This window comes from Pavona decussata, unplaced genomic scaffold, assembly GCF_977016875.1.
Source record: "Pavona decussata unplaced genomic scaffold, jaPavDecu1.1 SCAFFOLD_238, whole genome shotgun sequence".
In the NCBI taxonomy this organism is placed as follows: domain Eukaryota; kingdom Metazoa; phylum Cnidaria; class Anthozoa; order Scleractinia; family Agariciidae; genus Pavona; species Pavona decussata.
In genome coordinates, this window is record NW_028145643.1 from 445,849 (window position 1) to 472,914 (window position 27,066).

The following is a 27,066-nucleotide window of genomic DNA, read 5'->3' on the forward strand; positions in this document are numbered from 1 at the left end:
AAATGTTTCACACAATTTTTTTAGAGCTCAGTATGGAGACGCCATGTTGGTGTTCCTCTGAGGAACACGAACATGGCGGCCGGAAATAGGAAAAAAGATCTGGGGTTCACTTTTGCCAGAAAAGAGGTTTGTTTTCCCTTGTGAATTTCCGAATGTTAAGATAAATATTTCTCCTCAAACTTAAATTGTTTAGAATGCTGAAAATCACTCGAAGAGGCATTTTTTTAAAAGATACGGAACAGCCCTGTCACGGCCGTCCTCTTGATGTCACGCACGATGAAAACTCGGAAATTGAAACTCTTCTATTTTCAAAAGGAAGTACGACATCGAGCTAAGAAATTGTGAAAAGACATATTTTTAGGTAATCTTTCCCTGGATGAAGGGAAAAATTTTGTAGGCCTCCCGGTTTTGAATTCTAGAATTTGGTGACGTCATGTGAAAACCGAGAATTTCCTTTATAATACTAACATCATGCAGTGGCAAAGGTTGATTATTATTATTATTATTATTATTATTATTATTATTATTATTATTATTATTATTATTATTATTATTATTATTATTATTATTATTATTATAATTATGTCTATTTTATTGAATAACTTTTCAGTTTACAATTTGTTCTAAAACCTTCTGTGGACAGTGTCTAGGCAACAGTTCCTGGATTGGGAAAAAAATGTGTGTTTCATTGTCTTAATCTGTAGGATTTTTTGGTGATGTCGCAGTTCTGTGATATAATCCACTTCTGACAGTTTGTTAGTACTTTAGTGATATCTTTCTTGTGGGCTAGATCAGAGAGTTCTTTCTTTAGGGTGATGTTGAAATCTCCCAGAAGGTTAAACACCGCATTGGTTTGCTTGATCTCGTACTCAGGATAGAGTTTTCGGAGACCCAGTCTTAGATTTAGGTACTTTTCGACCTGATTGATCACAACGTTTCAGTTGATACAGAAATTCCTTCGACTAGATATCCCCCGCTGTATTGTGAACTGGGTAGCTGACTTTTTGACCAACAGACAACAGCGCGTTAAACTCTCTAAACAATGTTTCTCAGAATGGGGTCAAGTTCCAGCAGGTGTACCTCAGGGGACTAAGCTTGGGCCATGGCTCTTCTTACTCATGATTAACGACCTCAGCATTCCTGACTTTCTCACTTGGAAATACGTTGACGACACCACTGTTGCGGAAATAGTTCCACGCGGCGCATCTAGTGAGATCCAAAAAGCGGCCGATAAAATAGTGGATTGGTCCAAGGATCAACGTATGCATCTTAATGAGGACAAATGCAAGGAAATAAGAATTCACTTTAAAAAGAACAAACACAGCCTCGATCCAGTTTCTATTGATGGCAAAGATCTGTCCGTGGTTGAGAACGCAAAGATCCTCGGCGTCAACATCTCCAACGATCTTAAGTGGAATGACCACGTAGAGCAAGCTATTAAAAAGGCCAACAAGAGACTGTATCTCCTGGTCCAACTGAGAAGGGCTGGTGTTGGGGCCAAAAGTCTAATAAAATTTTACTGCACGGTTATACGACCTGTTCTGGAGTATGGCGCCCAAGTGTTCCATCACAACCTTCAAGATTACCTCTGTGAAGACCTTGAGAGGGTTCAGACTAACGGGCTTTGTCCATAATTGCGCCTGATCTCCCATACCAGCTCTGGCTAGATTGTTTTGAATTGGAGAGCTTAAGAGTCCGACGTGAAAGGCTGTGTTGCAAACTAATCAATGAGATATTTGATGAACAACACAATCTCCACAGCCTTCTGCCCACAAGACATCATTCATCATACAATCTCAGGCGACAAAGAACTTTTAGCCTGCCAGGTTTTAAAACTGAACGTTATTATTATTATTATTATTATTATTATTATTATTATTATTATTATTATTATTATTATTATTATTATTATTATTATTATTATTATTATTATTATTATTATTATCAGTTTTCGCTTACCTGTGTGTGCGCAAATTTTTATTGATATGAATAACTATTTATTGTCATACAATTTACAGTGTAGTGCAGACTGAAGTACAGTGTTTATTTTTAGCATGGGTAATAAGATCTAGCTGGCAAATGGAAGGCTTTAATTCCGTTAAAAGATTGAACGTTTCTGATGTCACGGCTAAAGCTGTTCCATAGTAAGGTGCAAAGTAGCGAAGTGAACCGAACGTAACTGGCAGCGCAATGAACCAATCAGAACTCGAAGGAAATACAAATAACTGGCGCCAAACGCGGGGAAGCACCTGCGAGCAAATCACGATTGGTTTTGCTTTTGCTTCTCATTGGTTGAGAAATTGGCGCGAGTTTTGCTGTCCCACTCGACTAAAGCGCGCGAGAGAAACCTCTGGTCTGGTGGTAAAAAGATGAAAGAACAGTGCTTTATTAAACCTTATTTTTACGGTAACAAAATTTCAAATTCACAGAAAATGAAATTTCTTTGCAAATTTGATCAACATGTGCGTGACTGAAATCAAATTGCTTCAGTGACCGGTCAGTCTTGAGGCATCTCACGCCTCTTGAATCTATTTATAGAACAAGTTCTAATGCTTTTTGGCCTCTTCTGACGGAAGCAGTTGATATTATATCCTTTCTTTGTTGAAAACAAGTGACACACCGGAGTCGCGTGCCAACGAGGAAATGTTAGAAGTAAGAAATAGAAATACATTTTGTTTGAAAATATAGCTTTGGAGGCTTTTAAAAGACCTTTGTGTAAGCTAACATGGTTTCCCTCGGGCCGTCTGTTTAAGTGAATTTCTCAGGTTTCTTTGACACGTTAACCGATGTTAATAAATTTTAATGTTACAAAAATACCGGACGATTGAGGACTGAAATTTCCGTGTAAAAGTCAGCAAAATTTATAAACTAAAATTAGTCGTTAACAAAAAGGCATTTTCTCCTGTTGAAGTGACTGTACGTTTTTCTGAGGGGAAACACATCTTGGTTCCGGCACAGGAAATGTAAAAGGATTGTTCCTGGTTTCCTTTTGTTGCTAAGCACTTCCGACACATGCCTAATATTGCATTTGTATTCAGTTCCTTAAATATTCTGTTGCCATGCAGTATGAGATAGCACCGCTCATACAGGAACAAGAACTGAATTAAAAAAACAAAACCGCTTACTCCTAGATATTCAATTTGCCTTGTGGTGTTTGCCTTTTACGATCCGGATGCCTATCATATGCCCTTTCTTTGGTTACTTCATCATTCAGCTTCTTTCAAATTTTTGTTTACAAATTAAAGTTCATTAAAGTTTAATTCATCTAACGACAGTCACTTGAAAAAATGTGTTTGCAAATGGAATCGCTACTGAAATAATAATGAGAAAAAGAAGGTGTTTTTTCCGGAAGTAAAAAACCGATCAAACTAGTCACTGTTATTCTTTTAATAAAACGTAATGGGCTATATATAGGTCAAATTCATTTCTTCCTATGCGTGAGATAAATTAGCATTACAATTAAATGTCAAAACATGAAGAACAATTAATGGTCACGCGCTTTTACCAATAGGAACAGGACGAATTTTAACGGAACTAAAAATTTTTCAGCAAACCGAGACTTCCTTTAAACTATTAATGAATTTTCTTGTTTCCAAATCGCTCTCAAGTTTTCTCAAAATCGTTCTTAGTTGTTGAAAATCAAACCGTGTTTCGATCGCGTTTGTTACAATGCCCAAACCACTTTATTACGTAGAGTTAAATAGTGTTTTTTCATGCTCGAATAAGCCGTTTCCGTTAATGAATATTTTTCACGATCCAGTGGGCACAGTATAAACATGTTTTTAACGCGTGTTTTAAGTTCTCAATTTATTCAATTCTAGCAAAGCCGATCATTAAAAAGAGCCAACTCCCACGGCATCAGAACAACCGCATATTTCAGAAGTGAGAACATCCACGTAAAATGGTTAACTATTCTGGGCCACAAGGTTGGGTAAGAAACAAGCTGGTTATAAAAGGGAACAGCTCTGCAGTGTTGATGGCAAAGCAAATAACCAGCACAAAAGAAAAACATCTCTTGAATCACAGAACTTCTGCTACAACTATCAGTCAAGATGAAGTTACAACTGGTAAGTTAGTTGTTATTTATTTATTGTAGATTTTCAAGCTGTTGTTGCTACAATCTGATTATTGGCAATTGAAAGTTGAGCTGGGAATCCGCAGTTACATTCTGTGAACTTACTAAGCTATTTTCACGTGTTTAAAGCAGCAATTTATAATTCGGTAGGTGCATAGTTGCAGTAAACTGAGCTGGTGTTCAAACTCGTGCATTTTTTTGTGAAGGAAAATAAGAGAGTTTGCTCTCTGCTGCATCAAATAATTTGTCCGAGTGGAAGAATTGAATTGAGGGATAGGTTCCACAACTAAATATCAATCTGACTATCTGATTTTCTCTCTGCAGAGCTTACTTTTCCCAGTTCTTTTGACTTTGGGCGTTTGTCACTCAGCTGTACTCAAGGAGAATTCCCAGAATTCACTTGCGTCAACCGATCCTATTGTGGTCTGGAGACTCAAAAATCTGTTCTCAAATCGCCAGCGACGCTCTCATTTCACAGTAAACTCGCAGATAAGCAGCATCGCGTCAAAAAAGCCGTCCTTTGAAATTGATGTACGTCTTTTCGGCAAGACGCAGATGTTTCTTCAGATCGCTGCTGACGGCACAGTCAACGGAACCTCGGACTGCACAAGTGCATACGGTAAGAGACATTTTCAACCATGCACTTCTTTCAGCATAACCTAGTGGCCAGAGAAATCAGAAAAACTATCTGATCCGTAAAGTTGGCTTGCAGTCCAATTAAGAAATAGACTAATCAAGAAAATTAAGATGCCTTGCAAAGTTGCCCTAGTCTGGGCCAGCGCGCGTTTTTCACTCATCAGTTGCCTAAAAGTTTTTAACAAAATCGACAAGAAAATTGATCTCTCTAGTATAATTAGCCAGCGCGGACAAGAGATCATGACCGGGGAATTTTTCGGAAGACAACCCGGGTCCAGCCAGTGAGAATTGATCCTCCTCTGGCCATGTGATTTACTCGAGATCAACACAGGGAAATTCTCGGATCTAGTTTTTCCTTTTAGCTGTTTCAATATTTCAGGAAGTTAATGTTAGTACTTATTCTTGTTTTAATTCTATGGGCGAATCTCATTAGCCACCATTATCTAGTCATACACGAATCACGAGGAACGAGAAAAACTCGCGATCTTAATACAGCAGGGAAATCGGCTGCAAAAATAACCTTGAAATTGTGGAGGTTTGTTGTGCGACCACACGTAAGAATCAACACGACATTTTTGCCAAAATTCTGGAGTTTTCTGACTAGAGTTGGCGAATTTTACCTTGTCATGTGAGGTAACATGGTCATCAATTATTAACGCTCTTTAACTTCCTTCATATTTTAGCCAAACTGCGGTTGCAATCGATGGCGATTGGTCACCAACGTATAAAGGCGACAGAAACCGGCCGCTATGTAGCGATGGACAACAAAGGCAATCTGTATTCTACGGTAAGATGAATTCTCTTTGAAGCAATCTTGCCTTGTCCAAGTTCGACTGACAAGCCATGCATGTAGTGCGTTGTTCCAAATAATTGGAAACGTTTTAAGATATTAATTTAATAAGTGAATTAGAAAAATTAATCAGAGTCCGCCCTAAAAACGTTTTATCGTTTTTGTTTGACGAATTCGATTAAAACACTTCGAAACTGAAATGCCATCAAAATTAAGGGATTTTGCCTTTTTCGTGCACCATCCATCCAATTAGGGTAATTTTCGGCGTGTTTGGTGCACGTGTCCACAAGACCCTCGCGTTGCCCACATCGTGGCATAATTCGCCATCTCTAACGTTTTAACGGTCAAAAAGATCTGTCCAAATAAAGATCAGTTTGGAAGGTCAAAATCTTCCATTTATATATTCAGTGAGTCCGCTGGCATTGTAACAACAATAACTTAATGAATATCATTCTTTATTTTTCCAGACTTCTCCCAACGACGAAACCATCTTCAAGCAAACAATGCAGAGCGACTCGTTCCACACCTTTGCGTCAGCGAAATACTACAGAAGAACAATATACGATTCTTTTATATCAATTGGTCGAAATGGTAAGGCAAGGAGTGGAGCAGGGACCAACAGCAGCCAGAATAAAGTCAAGTTTTTAATTTTCACGGCGGACAGTTGTTAGCAAATGCCAGTACCCAATGACATAGGACTTAGTAGGTAGATTTTATGAAGGAATTTTAAATTATGCTTAGTCACCGTAAAACAAGCTGTACAACTGATAAAGTTGCTGAATAATTTTCAAGTATTTTTGGCGTGATTCAAGTGAGATAATTTCATCGGTTTTCTAAATTTCCCAGAAAGTGCTAGCGTCGACTGGCGTTCCCTTTCTCTCTGAAAAAACAAATCGAATTTTGATTAGCTAAGAAAAGGGAAAACCATTATGAAGATAGAAAAACGGTAAAAGCAATTGTGTCGCATTTGAAGGGAGCTTCCCGCCCTACGAATTTTATTAAGAATCTTCATTATTCCAGCCCCATGAAATGGGAGGCAAATTAGAGAGTTTTCCTTGGATTGCAAGGTGTGTGTGAATTACCGTAGTAGAGTAGATATATTTTTAAAAGCCAAGCGTCAAAAATTCTTGAATAATTTTGCGTGCCCCACTCTAATAAATTAAGTACAAAGTGTGTTTAAAATTGAGCCGGCTAAAAGGTTTTTAATTTATAACGTCTACTTTTCATAGTAAATGTTTATAATTAATTAAGCTGTTTCGAAAATGGCTTATGTCGTATGCTTTACACGTAAAGTACGATAAATTCCAGTTCCTTATATTTAAGGATAAATGTTATTGATATATATCAATATTTATTTTGGAATGAAAAGAAGAAGTTTATTTAATAGGAATACGGTTGAAATTAGACACTGTGTGTGAATAATTCAGCGCAACTAGTATCATATTTATTCATAATTTAAGCTTGAGTGCCTGAAATGAAATAAAAAAACAGTTGAAAAAGAAGAATAGTGTTAGATTGTTAGTACTGTAAACCAGGGTTCGGTTGCAAGCACCGATACAATTTTCTGGGGTGGGGTGGGGTGGAGAAAAGGGGGAGACATATCAAAAAAAATATGGCCTCGAAACGATTTGAAAAAAAAAAAGAACACACACACAGACGTTAAAAAGATTACCAGCCAAAAAAAACTATTAATTAAATGCGAAACAGTAGCCAACTTTTCTTTCCTATTTTCTCCGTTTGAGAAAGAACAAGCGAATTGTAGCGGACAAGCAGACGAGTAGCTGGGGAGAAGTGGGCCTGTTCGGATAGAGCCAACGTCCTCCTCCGTATGTAGTGGAAGATTTACCATTCACGAAATGTCGACAGAAACACGTGGTCTATTCTCGGTTCTCTCTCACCGGTTCTAACCGTTTCTGGTCATGTACACGTCATGTACGCGATCCTAAAAGTGTCCTACTACTCTTACCCACAAACGTTATTAAACACACATATACTTACAAGGTCCTTCTAATAGGTGATTAAAGAAGCAGAGACCGATACAACGTAGAATTACGTTTTAGAGGTTACTATAGTTGTACCTAAAGAAGGCTGGTTTGGCCAGCCGAAATATAGTAACCTCTAAAACCGTTGTGTCGATCTCTGTTTCTCTTATCATTTGTATTTGTTAAGCCGATCAGATCAACAATTGATCCAACATATACCAGCAGGATTATCGTTCACGGTTGTTGCTTAGACTTTACTTCTAATAGGCCATCTAACTGTGAACAAAATAATTTCATACTCTACTTAGTACTTAAATTCCTCATTCCCTTAATATGAAATCTTTCACAGGTTCAAATAGACAATGACAAAACGTAAGGGCATAATGCGAGTTGCGTGTAGAATTGTAAGGCTGGGTAACAATTCGATGTTTTACTGTATAGTATAACTGTACAGAATCGACGGTATTTGAAGAGGGCACGCAAAGCACGACTTCGGGTTTCAACTTTGTCAGTGCAACATTAATTTGTACAACATTGTTTGTGTATCTGCCATTATACAGTCTGAAAGTATTGCCAGTATCAGATCAGGGGCCCGTTTCTCGAAAGTCCCGGTAAATTACCGGGCCCGATAAGCAGATTTTTAAACCTTTTTTCGCCGATTACACAGTGATTACAGACATGGTACTTGGCCAATGTTTTCATAGAATTATAGGATTTTAAAATTTAGTATTCAAAGCTAACAAAAATTGACTTCTGTTAAGAAACATTTATCACCAAACACACTTATCGGGCCCGGTAAGTTACCGGGACTTTCGAGAAACGGGCCCCAGAACCCCTAACGAAATTGTATGAACCCCGGCATTGAGGCACGTTCATGGCACATAAATGTTATACATTGTTTTCTTGTGAATTGGCTTAATTTTTTTCGTGCCGGACTCTCCTACTCTTGACTCCGATGACTTGTCTCTTCATTGTGAACAGCTAAGCGTCCCCCATTAGCTGGCCTTTTCTCCCTTGCTTCATTGCCCGCACGAGGATACCGTGACGGTAGCAGACTGATCTAAACCAGCTGTGAACACCTAAGGAACTACACTTCTTTGCGCTTACCCGCCCTCAAAAATTCCGGTTTGCGGTTAAAAAAAAAGTCATTTGTATATTATTTCGGACGGTGATACTATATTAAGCGACCGCTATATTTGCAGGAAAAAAAATAAATAAAAAAAAACTATGTTTGCGCAATCGGATTGAGGGGAATTTTTATTTCATTCTATTTTGCAAACATTAATAACAAACTAAATTATTAATGACAATAACTATAAACAGGAAAAAGACCATTCATACATGGAATAAAGTGCTTTTCTTTGCTCCCAGATCCGACCAAGGTCGCCAACAGGGATTGTATATCATCGATTTCAGTTTTTTGAAGAGACCTTCTTCTGCATTTTACTACGTTTTATTATGCCACCCAGATTTCGAAGTAAATCTACAGTGAAATACCGATTTTTCCACCTCTTGGGGAAACTGAAGTTAGTTTGAAAAATCGGAAGTTCCGAAAATCGGGGGTAAAAATCTGACTGAAGTAAATCCAAGGGAGGCAACTTTTGGTTCGAAGAATCGGGGAGCCTTCGAGACATTAAATCGAGGGTTCGAATCAGATTCCACTGTAATTAGAGTTGATATAAAGTGATGCCGATTCTTCATTGCATTGCGCCATTGTTTTGATAAAAATCAAATTGGCTTCCGTTTTGAAAAGCTCTTTGGATATTCCGAAATTTCAGTCATGATGAAAAATGAAAAGAAAATTTGCATACATCTCAGACAAGTTAAAGTATCTCCCAGTGTAGTAAAGAAATTTACACGTAGCACTAAAAACTTGAAGAGCTATTCCAAGGTATCCTTTCAAAATTGCTAGTTGGACATGATGGAGAGGGGAAAATTTTGATAATAAAAATTGGCCTTTTTAAGCTGACTATGCAACGAAAATTTAGCGATAAATCAGACGAGCAGTTCGATTACTGTATTTATTTAACAATTCCAAAAATCTAATTAGAATTCTATGTTCCTTCAAAAACGAATGCAAAGGATGACTCGAAAACTTGGTATGTATTGCCACCTATCGTTGAATTCAAGATTGCCTTTTGGATGCGAAAACTTGGTGGTTTCAGTCAACTATACCTCTTCCCGGCCCCGTACTAAGTCAGAACAAACAGCGGGAAATTCATGGCGGGAATCAGATTTGAGCGACCGTTTTAAACTTCTGCAAATGTTTTTCTGTATAAAGTTAAAGTCCGAAAAGATTTCAGTTAAACCGAAATAAAATTTTTGATTTATACTGTGAACGTAAAACTGTACAACTGCTCTCTTTTAGCAATAATTAACATGCACAGCTACATAATAGACTGATCCTTAAATATAATTTTGTCTGTAAATTGTTTTGCTTGGTCACTTAAATTTTCAGTTTATAAAAATTTCAGAAATGAAATATTAGGGAAATTAAATGACATCGAATTTTCCGGTTTTTCACAAACATCGCATTTCGATTAAAAAAATTGTTTTATATACAAGCTACCGGTGCAATATGATGGAAGGAAAATTAATTGACTTTTGGATGCAACTGGAAAACAGATATACCGAATACCAATACTAATTTATTATTTCTCGAGCGTTTTATACTAAGGCTCTAAAACGCTGAACAGAAATATTAACTATAAAATGATTAAAAACTGTGTGTATGTAGAAACTTTTCGTTAGGTTTTCATAATTATTTACCAAAGGAATTTTGTCGTTAGCTGATCCTTTTGCAAATTCAACAACCCAGATGAGTATAGCCATTAGGCAAAGACTCGTTTTCCTCCCAAATTTAGCTGAAGCCATCAGAAATTAATTTGTTTTGGGGCAAATGTCAGGGACAATTTACTAGAAAAGTCGCCCTATTTACGACCGACCAATAGGAGCAGGGCAAGTTTGGGTTTTTGGCTTCAATTACAAAATGAAGGAAGTTTGCAAGTCAAAACATTACCAAGACACTTTGAAAAATAGCTCCAAACATCATGTTTTTATTTCGCCATCTGTTGATTTCTGTGGCTTCGAGGGTGGCGGTGCTAGTATAAAATGAGTTGTTATCGTCAAAACGTTGGGAAAATACTCCTAGTTATGTGATCGCTCCTGCATGGAGTGAAGGTCAGTGGTTGGGGGTAGTTTTATGAGCGGTAACATCGACATTTTGTTTGTGTGTTAAAGGATTGCCTGTCGTCAGCCTTGACTGGCAACCTTTTGATTACCGACAGCAGCTGATTTAACTGTGAACTGCGAAGGTGAGCCAAGATTGCTTTGAACTAGCATTTCTGAACAGTTTTGTAGTTTTTTTGCTTAGGAAAGTATGGATTGCCCCAGGGAATCTTTGTGATTCATCGGCCAGTGTGGATATTCAAAATGACTATAGTCTCTCGTCGATCGTGGTCTGCATTTTTTGTTGGCTATGAAGTAAAAAGCTACCTTAAAATGTCTGAAGAAAAAACGTTTTATTAGGAAAGCAGGGGATCTGGATAAATTGGACGAGTAATCTGACCATGTATAGATGCCAGGCTTTGTCAACATGTATTCCTCCGCTGGATTATATTTGCCAAAAATTAAAAATTTCGACTGTTTTCCGACCGGGGGAAAAAGTAGACGAGGCATCTTTAAATCAATAAATGTTAAGTAATGGTTCGCAAAAACACCCCCACTGATACAAAAGCCAATTTTGGAAAATTCCAATTTAGTTTTCGCATATCAATTAGGTTATGTTATCGATCATTTACTGAAAAACTCAATTCGTGTTTCTCCCTGTTTTCTTTTCACGAGAATCGAAAAATGGCACAGCAGTCAAAAATGTAATTTAAACCTGCTGCCTCCATTCAAGTTTGGAAAATACATATTATCTTAAAGAATATTCAGAGGATCTTCTTTGCGTTAATCTTATCTGATCTAATCTAACTTCTGAGATTCATACAGCTGTTTATATTCAGTGAAATTAATTCTTCTTGAGTTCACATATACCGCCGTATGTATACTGAAAACGCTTTCATTAACATGTTCGCGCTTTTTCGTTGTTTTAAAAAGGAACCTGAAACATACCTCGAGATAAAGTTTACTAGAGAATTCGGAGTCATACAATTGCGACAAAACTAGTTCTCGAAATATTAACTTAATAAGGTAACAAGAGGCAGATAAATCTTTGGCCACATCTTCAGTTTTCCACGCGAGACGCGGTTTGTCTGCAAGACGGAATCGAATAACGGTGACCGCTTTCACAAAATAATATTACCTTTCTAGCTTAATTCAAATTTCAAAGAGATATTGAAGCTTTTTTACTTTTTCAATAGAATTTTGGGTTCTTCGTAGCGCTGTTTTTCGCCAAAATAGATTTGTTGGTTTGGAAAAACCTGTAAAAAAAAGTAAAATACAAATGTTAGAAACGCTTTCCAAGTCTGTGAGAACTTTAGGACTTGAAGTGCTGAGTTATCACTTCAAAAGGAGTTTGAAGACGTTGTAGTTATTAAGGTGATTTGGATGCTAGAGCCATTTCAATGTGTCTTATATAAAGGAATAGGAAACACACCCAAAACGGGACCAGGTGTGAATTGGTATTTGGGTTTTACTCTTTCAAAACGTTAGTCGGATGATTGGAAATGAGACATTTTATCGGGATGGGCTAAGGTGCTCTTTAACAGAAACGAGCAGCGAAGTCAATTTTTCTTACATATCAAATGCAAGTCAATATGAAACACTATAACCTCAAGAACAAATTTTCGCCCCTTAATTCATTTGGATTGGTTTAGCGGCCAAGGTACATGAGCCATTCTACTATGCCCTGCAAATAAGGTAAAAGTGCGCGTCGAGAGAAAAGATAATTTCAGTAAATCAGCAAGATTTAGCGAGTTTTCCTGGTAATTTTTAAAAAAACAATTCAGATTCCACTCGTGCTTGTTGGATACGAGGTGACTCTATCTATCATCTTGCATACAACGCGTGCTCGTGGAATAACTGTTAAAATTTTGGACCCTGTACAATGTTCAGAAAGATAGTGAGGGCATGTATTGAAATGTTTGTAGCAAAGCTCTATCAAAATTCGAGTCGTGAGCGGAATTAATGATTGTAGTAGACGGCTTTGGCGCCATCTTTGATTATGACGTGATGTGGCAGTCTTCAAGTCGTAAGTGTTATCCGGTAAGACGAGACAGTGCCAGTATTAAATTTATATGTCACAGAGTGGGAAAACTTTTACGATTATGAGGCATCAAAACCACTCGCTTTTAAGAATTAATAATTTATGTAATATCCAGTCACGTATTGCTAAGTGGGAAGGCGTGTAAAAAAAGCGAGCTTTAATGGAATTTTCAATTTCACAAGCTCATTCATTATATTAGTTGTAAGTAAAATGAATTTTACTTTAATTTTACTTGTGAGCTTTAATTACTCGGCGGAAACAACGTCCAAAAATTGTCATCAACTGTCAGGTTTATTTTTCATTTGTTTAATTTTAGTAGGTTATTTGAGGGAAAATGTTGTCATGCGAGTCGAATTTCTTGAAAATAAAACTTGTTTTTTATGACGAGCTGAAATGAAAAACGTTATTGATTACAGATATTTGGATACTCGTAAAGTGTTTTTCAAGAGGCTTAAAAGGAAATGTAGTTAGAACTTTCCGCGAGACAAAAATTTTGAAATATCGATGAGAAATAGAAAGAAACTGAATACCATTTTCAGCTAACACAATGAGCACATTAAAAGTTGTGTGTGATTTTCTTATGATAATTACAGAGGTTCGAGAAACCAAAGCATCAAGCCAAAAAACAAGCTATTATTTTAACCACTCAACCAATTTTTAAATGCAGATTAATGGAAATTAAAGTCGAACCTCTCGACAGTTTTATTGTATTTCTTAAGTATCTGCGTCTCAACCGTATCTCCTTCTTACGTCATCACGTGTCGCAACAGTTTGGCGTCACGGGCTTTCCGCTTAAAACTTGGATTTATCCAAGATAAACTCAATTGATTCACAAAACTTTCATTCTTGGTTGTTTTAAAGGCGCTGCTCTTGGTAGAAAAGATACTCACCGCGGAAACCAGCGTATTTAAAGTACGGATGAACAAAATGGTCGACGTGGAAGTCGGGGCACGACGCGGTAAAACGTACGAATGGATGCTAACCAAGTCGGCTCTGTTACAAGCTAAAACCGTGCAGTGGGCCGCAACCAAGATAAATCTGAATATTTTCTCCTTAAGAGATGCTGCAGTGGAGGCGAGCACTGTGACAGACGTGAAGCTATTTGGTAAAAATCACTGGTTTCTTCGAATTCAAGAGGACGGCGATGTGAGTGGAACGCGAGAGCAAAGGAGCGACGAAGGTGAGCCGCAATAAAGTTAATGGATGTTTCTTCTCAGGGTGAAAAAAGATACAACTTTTACATACAAGTTAAATCCAAAAAATTATCAGTATTAATAATAATTCTCAATATGGATTGCCGACATATTCACCAGGCAGGCGATGATTACCTGTAATAAGAAGAAAAGTAAGCCTAAGAAATTTAATTTAACTCCACTCAACTTCAATGAAAAATTATTATTAATAAATTGAACTCTACGGGGCAAAACCTGCTCGATGAATCATTACAAAATGAAAATTTCTTATGCTATTGTATGAAAGGTAGGGCCTGCAAGAAAATGAAAACTTTTCAAAGATAAAAGTTTCATAGATCAAATGTAGGCAGTGATTTTGAGGAATAAAACTATTTTAAATACAGCATGCATGGAACAACTCTTTCGATTACTTCATACAAAAACAAAATTTCTTATAATAAATCACTCGCTTCCGTTGCATTTGAACATTAAAGTATTCGTTTAGCCAGCTCCTGCGTTTAGCTAACTTATGAGCGCAGGCATTGAAAAGAAATCAAATTTTCGGCGGAGGTCACGTATTGCATAAATGTTACGTGCGGTCAAGAGCGGATCTTACTTGCACACGAGACAATATTTTGTTTCTAAATGTAACGATAAAAGAAATTATTTTCATTTGTTTTAAGTAACAAAAAAACAACAACAATGACAACGAAATGATGATGCATCGGCAAATAATTTTTTTTAAAACTTTAGCGATAAACATGTCAACAATTTAACCCTACTTATTATTTAAAAGGCAAGCGTCAGGTTTTGATAAAGATTCCGAAACGACGAGTTAATGGTAGTCAAACGGGACGTTTGGACGAAACAAAAGTGTTTTGAGTTTGGAGACGATATTGCCTACTCAACTAGTGTGGTCACATCCCAGGCAATATTGATCGTTACTGAAAAATACGCTAGATTAACAATCTTGAACGAACTTTATTGAACACGTTTCGTCATGATTGGCGTTGGTGCACTGAAAGCCGGTTACTAACAAATCAAACTACATTTTTCCCCAAATATCAAACTTTTGACACCGTGTGGGATTGAAGGAAGGAGTAAACAGCGTTCGCATTTTCTGTATGAACTGCAAAAAAACCGCTAATAGCCTTCACTCAAAGGATTGTGGTGTTGTTTTAAATGCTGCACGTTGCACAAGGTGGTTCTTCGCTTTTGAGGCTGTGGATGTGTCCTTAAGTCTGAACATACATACTTGAAACTGTTGAAAAATATTACTTTCGTGTGAAACTGTTTGTTATGTTGTACAAGGCGATTCTAATAGCTGAGAACGTGGATTTGATTTCAAAGTCTGACTATTCAAATGCGACAATTCAAGCGAATATTACAATCAAAATTAGACCCCATTACTCAATTCGCCCTGTGGCATTTTTAATCACCATATGCCGATGGTTCTAACTGAGCTGAACGTGCAATTGTCTATCGAGCCTAAAGCGTGACCATTCAAATGAGATTTAATGACCTGTACTTTCTTGTTGTACTGTTAATTACTCTCTATCGATGGTTCTGGCTAATCCGAAAGCCTAACCCGATTCAAATGAATGCTATTGAGCAGAACTTTCCTGTGATGCCGTTTGGCTTTGAAAGCAGTGCAACAGTAATATTTGGGTTGCGGTATTTTCAAGTTTTCACGCCAGACGCATACACTCCCACAACAATTTCCTGAGAGTATATCCGGTAGCTAGCCACTTCCTCTGTATATAGGAGTGAACTGAGGGAATTTTCCTTACATCTATCAAACTGGACGGGAAGGAGTAAATGCATGACTAAAATAAGCAAGGCTGTCTCTTCCATCAAAATAATCGCGGAAAATTGACACAAATGGGACAAACTCTACGCGGAAACGGAACTGTTACATCAGGCGCTCAACTTGGCCAGTTCGTTCAACGTTTGGAAATTTTCTGCTCGGGCGAGGCAGGAAAACACTGGCTTAAAATTGTCCCTCGTTTAATTTTCCTCTCGGCGAGCTAGAAACAGATCACGAGCGCGCGCCTGAGGTCGGCAACCTCGAGGCGAGGCGACAGGACAAGAAATTGGTAAGGTAGCCTGGAACCGAATTCAGCATCAAACGGCTGTTGTCTTTATGGCATAGTTAGCTCAGTTAATAATGCTTTAATAATAACTCTTTAACATAGTACAGATTAGGGATTACAATGGGATGCCGAAGGCTGGGGGTTATATGGCACAGGTGGTCAAGAGAAGAAAAATAAAACACGAAATAGAAAATGACATTTACTTTCACTACGGCCTTTGTCTTATAATCATAGCATAACAGCGAAGGTTCATATAACGAAAATCGGCAATAGCTAACAATGTCATTCTAATTCCCTTTGTTGGAATGACTTCGCAACGACAAGTGCTTGAAGCAGTCACTGTAGATTACTTTGGTGTTGTGGCGAGAATACTGAGTTTGACTTGTTAATTTAAGTCATCTGCTGATAATTCGCAATCTGGCTAAGGTTCTAAGTTATGCAAACACTTACGAGGTTTTTACGCGGCAAGTGCATTCAACTTGATGAAACAAAACTCAAAAACATTATGCAATACTTGTATCTCTGGTTTACTGTGAGATCCTAGATAGTATTTCCATCGGCACTGCAGTCTCCAAAAAATAGTCTGGACGGTTTATATTCTTATCCGGCTCCTAAACAGGCAGTTCAGCTGAATGAAAAGGAAATAAGCTTTGGGGAGAGCACGGTCTCCTTTCGTCGCCATGAAGTGTTTCCAGTGTATTTCGTTCGTTCTTCGTTTCCTCCTTTGTATTGTCTGCAGGGAAAGCTGATTCTTATGAGATTTTTATGGCGTTCTTTTTTGTATCAAATATGTGGTAAAACGTCTTGCATTATAGCGGAAAATACAATCAGTCGCGACTACCAATATTGCTTGAATGACATGGAACATTACTTACATGATGAATGCTCCCTCATTAAACACCTGTATAATAGGGCATATTTTATCACCATTTTTTGTGAAATTTCTATTATAACCCTATTTATATCTCAGACAACCCCAGTCTTGCTTTACTGTGGGCATCTCGTGTTTAGTTGAGTTTGTTTTATCTTTCATGTCTCGCCACACATCACAACTATAGCTTTGATTGATGATTCTATTTCTCTGCTTCTGACAAGATTGCCCTTAGCTTAAAGGAGAAATAAAAAGATATTTTCTTTTCTCAGATCACTGGAAACTTTAATGCGTTTGTAATGCGGGCGAATTGACCGCATCAAACCTTTCACCTCAGTGCCAGCTTTGGCACTGCACTGGAAGCTGTAGTGCTCTATCCGTTCCGTGTCAATTCAGTTCCCATAGTTTGTCCTAGCCGGAAAATTCTTCTTCATTTCAACTAGGCTACACAAAGGAAGAACACGAGAGCGTTCAGTTATCATAACATCCCGATGAAAGGCCTCCACTTTCTGGTTAATTCAATGACATTTTATTTTTCTATACTGTACTGACCATGCTTTTGTTTTCCATGGTAATGCTTCACAACGCCGAAACCCTCCGGCAACGAAAGATCTGGAACAATTTGATTACTGAACGAAAAGGAACGCAACATAGACTGATGACCTGCCAATTGGCAAATGATCTTTGGACGGTTCAATCAACGCAAATGGACGCGTTTTATTTTCTGCTGACGCTAATGCCACAAAACGGGCATAAACTGAAACGCACGAGTCTAAGGCGGACCATTCCGAGGCCATATGTGCAATATTCATAGTCTTTTATCTTAGGAGTCACATTCGTATCAAGTGTTAGGAAAGTTCTACTCCCTTCTACTGTCACTTTTTTGCGTTAATGTGGTATGCCCTATTGCAATTTGTAACGATAAACATCGTTTGCGAACTCATTAAACTAAAAGTAACTGAAACTACAGCAGCCGCCGCGAGTGTGTCGGCCGACTTCAAGTTGGTACGACCTTGAATGATCCGCACTCTTTGAACAAGACCATCTCTTCAAGATTTATAAGCTCTGTACTGATTCAAGGGATGCCATGAAAATATCTTCTCCCTCTTTGCGATTCCTCTTTTTTCATGGACGCTTACACTCAAAATGCTACACGAAAATGTTTAATTTCAGTTGCAAACTAATCCATTGAATTGAGGTGAAAGCGTCATGATCACCTCTCGCCAGATCGGTCAAGTATTGCTTAGCTAACCAAAACCTAGAACAACATTCAGTATAAAATAGCTTAAGAGAAAGGTGAAGGAAGCTTAAGCTGCTTCTCAAATAACTGCTTGAATTAAATATAGGGATAGTGCAACTTTGCTGATTAATATAACTGCGGTGAAAGTTCTTTGTAGTTCATTATTGTATTGGAAGTTTGAAGTGGCAACTTCCATAGCATTTCAGTAATACTCGGGCTCTCTCCTGCAAATTCATTTTGCCTAGTCAGTTAGTGTATGAATCCAGACATTTATTTTGTAATTATTGTCACTGATTCATGTTGAATTTCTTTACAGTGACCCTGCAGTTAGAATCAATCGGCAAAGGATTGGTTCACATTTACAGCCCTGAAGTCAACCGATATATTGCAATGGACAGCAATGGAAGACTGTTTTCAACGGTAAACATATCAATTCGTTTTTGTACTTTTAATGTTAATCATGGGGCGACTTAGCTAGCTACGTGTTTTAATCCGTTGCAATCCTGAGATAGGGTTATTTTAAAGAGAAAGGAAGTCGTAGGGTCCGGTTTTTTGCTAACAAAACATTAACAAACAGCTGACGATCGTATATTGTATTGATCGTTCGCTATTTTCAGTTTATCATAGAATTTTCTGACAGGTAAATAATCAATAATAATAAACCTTATTTTTGTGTCAATTGCAAGTGAAACTTTAGCTATGGCAAAGAAACATCTTCGATCTGAGTAGGTGGAGAGTCAAGCAGCTTAGTGCCACTAAGCAAGCAAGCATTTCAGTGCAGTGTTTAATTGCCCTCTGCACATTGAGCGCTGTAGTGCCTTAATTTAAAAAGCGTATTTAACTAATTCTTTGATTGGCATTGCTGTGAAATATCCCGACGTCTGCAGCGAACACACAGTCCAAACTGACTTGAAAATCGCAAGAAATCACCAATAGTATGCACAGAGGTCGACAGATAGTCGACCAAAATCAGTCGATGTCTTTAGCAGATGTTTCTGTCTATTCAGGAACAACAAGGGCGAAGAATCCAGAATGCTTGATGGCTATACCGCAAGGAATCCGAAAATTCCAAGTCATAAAAAGCTTCTGATTTGTCGTGATCAGTTAATTTGAAGAGAAAGGTTTAATGATTTGGAACTGCAGGCTTAAAATCAGGAAGAAAACTCGAGACAAAGATTAACAGGAGAACGAGGAACCTGTTCTGTGCAACCGAACGAAGAGATTCTAAGGTGGTTAATTTTTCTCAAGGCTAAATTATAGCTAATCAAGGATAATACGAAATCAGTAAAAAGCTAGTTTTCTTGTTTAGATGTAAGTAGACCTACAGCCTGTACTATATACACTAGCAGTTGTGTCGTGTCTGTCAGCAAACGACACGTCGTGTGCGTTGTGTAGATCTGATGAAGCTGTGCTAAAACGGAATACATGACTCCGATAGCTTTTTTCTTTAAACCATTTGGGTTTCGCTTACTTAAGTGATATCTTGATGTAGGCTGAATATTAGAGAGGAATAAACTTTTCGACGTCAAAAATAGTTCGCAGCTCAAGAAACTTGTTACAACTACTTCAAACGCGACATGAAGTTTGAAGTTTATTTGCCTTTCATTCAAATATATTTACAATTTATTGAGTGGTTAATGTATGGCGAGGTGACCTCTAGAAACCACCAGGCTTATAGTTGAGGCCACCTCGTACCTAAAAAATATATGCTTATATAGTTTGTGCAACAAGTGTGCGGCTTTGCCAATTCATTGTGATTATTTTATTAAAAACTCTAGCAGTTTATACTTAAAGTTTGGAAAACTTGTCAGAGAAGTGATTGTAACAGGAAGGGAATTCCAGATCTTTGGGCCTTGGTAAAGAATTGTGAATTTTTTCAGATTAGTTCGGCAATGATGCACGCGATAGTTGTTGGCAGTTCTGGTGCATCCGTTTAGATTGCATCAGTTATAACTCTGTCCTGGAAAATGTCTCAATCCTTTAGGCATTAATACTCAGGACCTAACAATACCATTTATGTGAAATACGCTTAAAATCGTGTTCTTGGTGTTCTCAGATTGTTAAGGCCTTAATTCCCAAAGGCATATTTTTTAGGGTAACACAGTCTGATCTCATGGTCTTCGGATTCTTTAGCTCAAAATTCATGTCACAGAAAGTTTTACGGAAAAAAAATCTTATATTCTTCGAATTTCAGTAATTTCCTGACTGGTTAACAAAAATGTTAGCTGGCCTAATGTCCCATTTTGAACGGCATTTGCAAAATGAATTGGTTTATCACTGAGTGTTTGGAAATTTTGAAATGACGTTTGGCTGAAGGAAACTCAAGGTTACATCACAATACAATACGAATTTCTGAGGCAGTAAAGTCTTCCTGACAGATTTTATAAAACGAATCCTAGACTGTCCCTGAATGCTGAGAGAAAGTGAAACATTAACAACGTAACGCTGTTACTGCTGCTGCTTAAACAGCTTAAAGCATTTTAGAATTAGAAGGAATGTACCAAATGTCAGAGTTGATACATCATAGTGTAGCTAAATTGTCCATGATTTTTGCATGGGCAAAGTGGTTTGAAATATGTTCTCTGTATGAGACGTTTTTAATGTGGTTGTTTGAGATAGACAATGTGAAATAAAGTTTCTTGTTTAAGCGAATAACAGGAAACAAAAAGAACACGGAGCTTTGAAGAGCGTAAACTACAAAACCTCCGGTGGATTAAAAGGAGCTAAGCACTCCATCGTTACGCCTCTCCTATTAAAGCATTCAATGGAAACATGACAGATTTTCCTTAGTTGCATTGTTAGCTATATATTTAGAGTTTTAAATATTCCAACATTATATTTTAACTTAATATTTTAATTGCACATTTTTCTGGCAGTTCTTTTTTTGTTTTACCAAAACAAAAATTATTAGCAAGCGTTGTTAGGCCGTTCCGTTCATTACATAACAGGTATTGCCGACCGGCGAAGGAAAGCAGATATTGATATTGATGATTCTCTCACTGAACCATGTTCGTTCTTATTTCTGTTGCCCGGAATAGCACGCAATATTTGTCCACAGATAATTAAAAAAGATAATGTAAGCTGGGTTTGTTTTGAAACTAATAAGCAGACACTAAACTATTTGCCAATATCAGTATAATGACTGGTGCTTAATCATCTGCCATATAAAGAGAATAGTTCCATCACTAATTTAAAACCGCAATGAGACAACCGTATATATTAGTTGTTACTGTAAAAATAAATCGGAGCGGTAACTAGCTAGCTTTCACAACAAACGGTTCAAAGACACCGATGATCGTAAATAATGTCTTATGTGAAGAAGCTTTAAAGTGCCCCTAACCCTTCAATTTGTTTTCTTTTGGTTGATTACCATATCTTTCAAGAACTCATTTTCGAAAAAAATTTTGAGAAATATTGAATTCTTTTTTTTTTACGAGCGCTAGAAGTGAAGGCAGTCTTGTCGATATTTTCACCTATCGTTCGCATTAGTCCCCCACTCGGCCAAATGTGGAGCGTGACGTAAGAAAAGGACATCGTGCAAAAATATCCGAAGATTCGCGGTAATGCTTCAATTGTAAACAGAGAAAATGGTTGGAAAATGTGTGGTTTTTGGATGCAGCAACTCTCGAAATGTAGAGAAAGGAATCAGCATGCATAAGATTCCTTCTGAATCCTTCTGAATCCTTCTGGTGTCCTTTTCTTACGTCACAGCTAAGAAAGTGTCAAATATCGGACGCTTCTCATTGGCTCGTTCCTAATGAGCCCACGAGAGAAAAATTTGTCCAGCGGGGCTTAAAGGGCGCACAAATTTAAAAATTTCAGTAACTTTTAGCGCTCGTAAAATAAAAAGGATTCAATATTTCTCAAAAATTTTTTCGAAAATGAGTTCTTGAAAGATATGAAAATCTACCACGAGAAAACAAATTGAAGGGTTAGGGGCACTTTAAGTTACCTCTTAAATTTGAAAACAAGGTTCTTTACAAAACGAAATGAAATGAATCTACACCATAGCACAATACATGCACAATAAAGTGGAACAGGAGCTAAAAGAGAAGTTTGGCGAATGGAGAAAATGTGCAATTAAGTAAGAAAATTCTTTGCACCTATTACAAAACTATTTAAAGCAACCTGGAGCTATAGTTATCTCCCAAATGTCCATCAATATGAACACACGCGCGAACACACGCGTGTATATTACACGCATGGCATTGAATTTTTAGCCTAATCAAAAATGGAGCAAAACGATTTTTCAAATCCTTTTTGCAAGCTCAACTATTTAGTTAATTTTTCACAAAGCCCTTGAGAACACAAGTCACAATGGCGCCTGATATTGTTACTGTTGCGGTTGAATACACTGTGCATGACTGAGAGCACGTCTTTGGGATCAGACAAGATATTTAGGACTTAAGGACGGTGCCTACTATTGTTACTGCGCATACGTTCTGCGCATCTCGAGATACTCAGGTTTCCTATGGGTGGTTCCCGCTAATACAGGGATAATTTTGCGCGGTTTAAAACTATACGGAGAAAGCAGAACTTAGCAAGTGCTTTTGTTATCTCAAAAGAAAATTAGGGGTAACCATGCATTTTTCAGAGATAATTAAGCTTCAATTTAGGAAAAAAATCCCATACATTGCTTTATATTTTGGCGCTTTTTAGAGATATTACTGCTTAATTATCTCTGAAGAATGCGTGGTTACCCCCAATTTTCTTTTTGGATTCCAAGAGGCCTTGCTAAGATCTGTTTTTCCCGCATAGTTATAAGCCGCACAAAAATACTTCGGTATTAGTAGGCACCGTCCTTAAGTGACTGAAAATATCCCCGGGTGAGGAGGGGGACGGGAGTAAATGACACCCCTTTTCTCATGCATAAAACAAACCATTCTACTCCCTTCTTCTTCTTCTTCTTCTTCTTCTTCTTCTTCTTCTTCTTCTTCTTCTTCTTCTTCTTCTTCTTCTTCTTCTTCTTCTTCTTCTTCTTCTTCTTCAAAGATAAGCTTAAGACAGAAGAATCTTTTCTCTTCTTCTTGGTCGCAGGCGTAATCTGCAATTTCCGTCAGGAGTTTCTGCTAAGTTTTTGTTGCTCGTCTTAATTTAATTGTTACCTTTTCGGTTGTCAGTATATCTCTTCCAAAAACAGCACCACAGGAAATGATTGCTGATTGAGATCTTTCGTTTGAATGGTCAAACTTTAGGATTTCACCCAGAGACTCAAAAGTTACAGCCATCTCGTACACAATAACAAAAAGCCTCCCAGCTCAGTGGCTTTCATTTGAATAGTCACACTTTAGGATTTCATCCACCGTCTTAAAAGTTAGAACCAACTTGTACAGCATAATACCACAGGAAAGCACTGCTTAGAAGCTTTCGTTTGAATGGTCACACTTTAGGATTTCTCTGCGCCTGGTTAAAAATCACCTCGTAAGTCAGCTGACCTTAGCTTCCTTGGCTTATTACAACATGCTTGCTGTAAAGACCGTCAGAAATCGAGAATTAAGTCAAAATATAACGTCAAATTAACCTTATTTTGGAAACAAAAATGAAGAAAACGAACAAGTACTAATAGACATGTTTTGACGAAAAGCTTTCATTTGAATAATCCAGTTTACTATTAGATTTGATCCAAAGACTTGAAAGTTAGTATAATTTGCTATAACTAGACTATCTTGGTAGTTGCCAATGTCCAGTGCTTCTCTTTACAGTGAATTTGACGGGTTATACTTTCATGATACCTGCAATTGGCAGGTCACTGGGCAGTTTAATAGTTTTTTCCGATGTTTATCGTGTCTTATGCTGTGAGGAAGGACTTGGCAATATAAACAATTTCTAAAATATTTCTCTGCCTTTTATGCGCAAAAACTAAAGATATAGATATCGCTAGTCTGTTGTTAGTACAGAATTGAAAGTCTAGTCATTTGAAACTTTTGATGTAGCTCGTCCGTCGTACATGTTTCAAATTAACCTTGATCAAATCTGACCTTGGAAGTTGAAAAACAATACTTTGTCAATTCCAATTTGTCTCTGAACCAATAACATTGTAAACAAACCAGGCATTATGCTTTGCAATCCGACCATTTAATTAAATAAAGTATAAACGTGAGTCCGAAGAACTTCACCTCAGAAATCTAAGATTTAGATTACAAGGATGCGGGATTTAACAGAGCGATATTTCGTTGTTTATTTCAACAACATCATCAGTCAATGATCACAAATAGAAAAGGTTACAAAAATATAAATAAACTAGTGATTTGAAATAAGAATTATGTTAGAACAATTGTAGGTCCCTGGACGCCTTTCGTCCCGGGTTCAGATTGGGCGTACGATGTTTAATCTTTAAGGCCTCTTTAAAAAGTAGTACACTCCAATGGTTTGCTTGAGCAATTACAATGGTATTATCTTGTACTGTTTGTATATTGAATGATCCCTTGTCTAGAGAGTGCGGGGAATCAAGATAGATTTCAAACAAGCTCCTAATAGGAGTTCCTGATAGGAGCACCCGGATTTCCTTTTTCCGAGTTTGCCTGTGTCACTCACTGAACACATCATTCATATCATTCTCAAGGGTTTACATGTACAGTACTTTCTTGCAGAGAAACAAGACAGACAGTACAATTTTCAAGCACGTGAAGGAGATGAACGGTTTTCACACGTTTTCTTCGCACAAATACTACCGGGACACACCCCATGACATGTACATTGCATTGCAGAAGGACGGAATACCAAGGAAGGGAAACAAAACCTGCAGGCTTCATAAAGGATCTCAGTTTTTAGTCTTTTAACTCTGCCTTTAGAGTGAAAATGTAATTGATTCTCCGAAATAATTTAATCATAATTTTCAGTGAAGCTGTGAAGTTTATTTTATTTATCACAAAACATAACAAAATAACTAAAATACATGGTTACATAAAAGAAAGAAAGTGGTGAGGAAGCCTAAAGGGAAACCATAAGGGTTTCTCAAAATACAACAGAGAATATATCAGGGCATTTGTTAGGAGAATTCAATCTTGTTAGAGTTGCATTATCTGGTAAATTTGAAGACCGAAGTTTAATTACATATCTTGCTCAGAGGAAACTCAGCAATATTTTTGATTTTATGAAATGGCAAATTTCAAATGATGAAACAGCGTTGAAGAATTCACATCAGATGACTAAAGACGGGACAGGAATAAGCTGTTCTCAAGTTATTGGTTACAACATAGAAATTAAGTTCGACTGAACGTTAGGGCATGAGTGCTGTATCACCAAGAAAGAATATAGAGTGGTGTTAGGTAAGAAAAATTTCATCCACACACCACCTTGTGTTGTGTGATAAACTGTACTGCAGAAAGGTAGTGCTAAATACAGTAGCCTTGAATTTAATAGGCACACTTTAGGATTTGAAACACAGATTCATTACAAAGTGACCATAACAGTACTTAGCATCATAGAAAACACCACAGTACTATTCAGCAACCCTTGAAATAGCTTCCTGTGGTTTGAGGTTTCATTCAATAACTAAATACGAAAATTGACAAATCAAAGTGAAATCAAAATGTTCACGGTTTATTATTCATACTGTAACAACAACAACAAAAAAAACTCTAAAGATATTACTTTACCAATTTGCCGTTATCTAAAATTATAGCTGTATTTATTTTGATTTTGAATACTGAACTTTTGATTGAAAATGATATTTTACTTGGAAAGAATTTCAGATTATTTATTATTTAAACGAACAAGAGGACAAAATTGAAGATATTGAAGGCATTTGAATGACATATATATAGTGAAGTGCACAGTACTATATGATAGTAGATTGTATTAATAACAATATTATTTATCCCAGGCATTGGTACACTTAGAAAAGCAATTGAATAGTATGTTTGCAAGTAGAGATTTAAATAAATTGTCATATCATCGAAAAGACGTGTTGTTACTGATGTGTATGTCGGCTTTTACAGCAATGTTCAAATAGTTATTTTAACTCCGAAACCCGGGTTTTAAAATTTTGGCTAAAAAGGATGACTTTTTATGAACTCTGGAGTTCAAATTCAAAGGATTATAGTACCTCCACTACTTAAATAAAAATTATTTTTTTCTCTTTTCTTAGCTAATTTACTTCCTCTGCAGTAGAAAATAATTCCTTTTAAAGTTATAATTATAACTCTAAATAAAGCAAACCTGTGTGCGCAATTACATCAGTCATGATGGCATAACATTGGAGAAAAGTGATAATTATACAAATAAATGCCCATTAGAGAGCGATTTTCAATTAGCTAAACTTCACTTGAGTCAGTTTAAACTGTTTGAAAATTACAGTGGTCTTTAATTTATGACATTTACCAACATCGTTCATATCTGTAGGTCTGTTATTCCCAGGGTATTTGGTTTGTTCGATTCAGAATGACACTAACTCTGCAAGAAGACTCTAGACTCTCAGATCTCGGAGACTTCTGTTGGAGTACTTCCCTCGGTTTTCTCACTGTGTTGATAACAATGACTTGTAACACCGAAACCTGTTTTACTTGGCGCTAAGGGTAGGATATATCATCCACACACACAGTACTAGTTGAACTTGAGACAAGTGTTCCAACTTAGCTCATTGTGTCTAAAGTTGTATCTACAAAAACTGTTGATATAACTACTTGTATAGCGTATATGATTTACTGTTGAAACGGCGAAGTTCATCACTCGAAATGTTACCCTTTTCTTCAGCACGGACATGAACGTTTTCAAGAATAAATCTATCTAAAAGAGCCAAACCCAGATATAAATACAATAGATTTGAGCTATGATTTCGTAAAGAAATTACTCTAGCTTCCATAAAAAGAAAAAAGAAAAATTAAATACTTATTAGTAGCCGAAGTAAAGAACAATGAAATCCTGAGCTACCCAGTCTGCGCCCCTCTACTAAAGAAACTACTAGAAATTGAACATTATCTGAAGAAACATTTCGAGGCCAGGAGAGTCCTTGCACAAATAAATGAATACTTCATAGTGAATTGCGTATAAAGATGAC

At 37.1% G+C, this 27,066-nt stretch overlaps 2 protein-coding genes across 2 annotated transcripts; both read left to right on the plus strand.

The window, feature by feature from the left end:
• The first annotated feature begins 2,351 nt into the window (after positions 1 to 2,351).
• On the plus strand, positions 2,352 to 6,961 carry LOC146457612 (fibroblast growth factor 1-like). The gene is made up of 4 exons (XM_085091671.1): positions 2,352 to 4,067; positions 4,400 to 4,694; positions 5,395 to 5,498; positions 5,969 to 6,961. Exons 1-4 carry the CDS (start codon positions 4,053 to 4,055, stop codon positions 6,170 to 6,172), a joined length of 618 nt encoding a protein of 205 aa, XP_084947797.1. The 5' UTR covers positions 2,352 to 4,052; the 3' UTR covers positions 6,173 to 6,961.
• A 3,591-nt stretch (positions 6,962 to 10,552) lies between these two features.
• LOC146457613 (fibroblast growth factor 1-like) lies at positions 10,553 to 25,444 on the plus strand. The gene is made up of 4 exons (XM_085091699.1): positions 10,553 to 10,797; positions 13,554 to 13,872; positions 18,385 to 18,488; positions 24,659 to 25,444. Exons 2-4 carry the CDS (start codon positions 13,611 to 13,613, stop codon positions 24,845 to 24,847), a joined length of 555 nt encoding a protein of 184 aa, XP_084947825.1. The 5' UTR covers positions 10,553 to 10,797; positions 13,554 to 13,610; the 3' UTR covers positions 24,848 to 25,444.
• Positions 25,445 to 27,066: the final 1,622 nt, after the last annotated feature.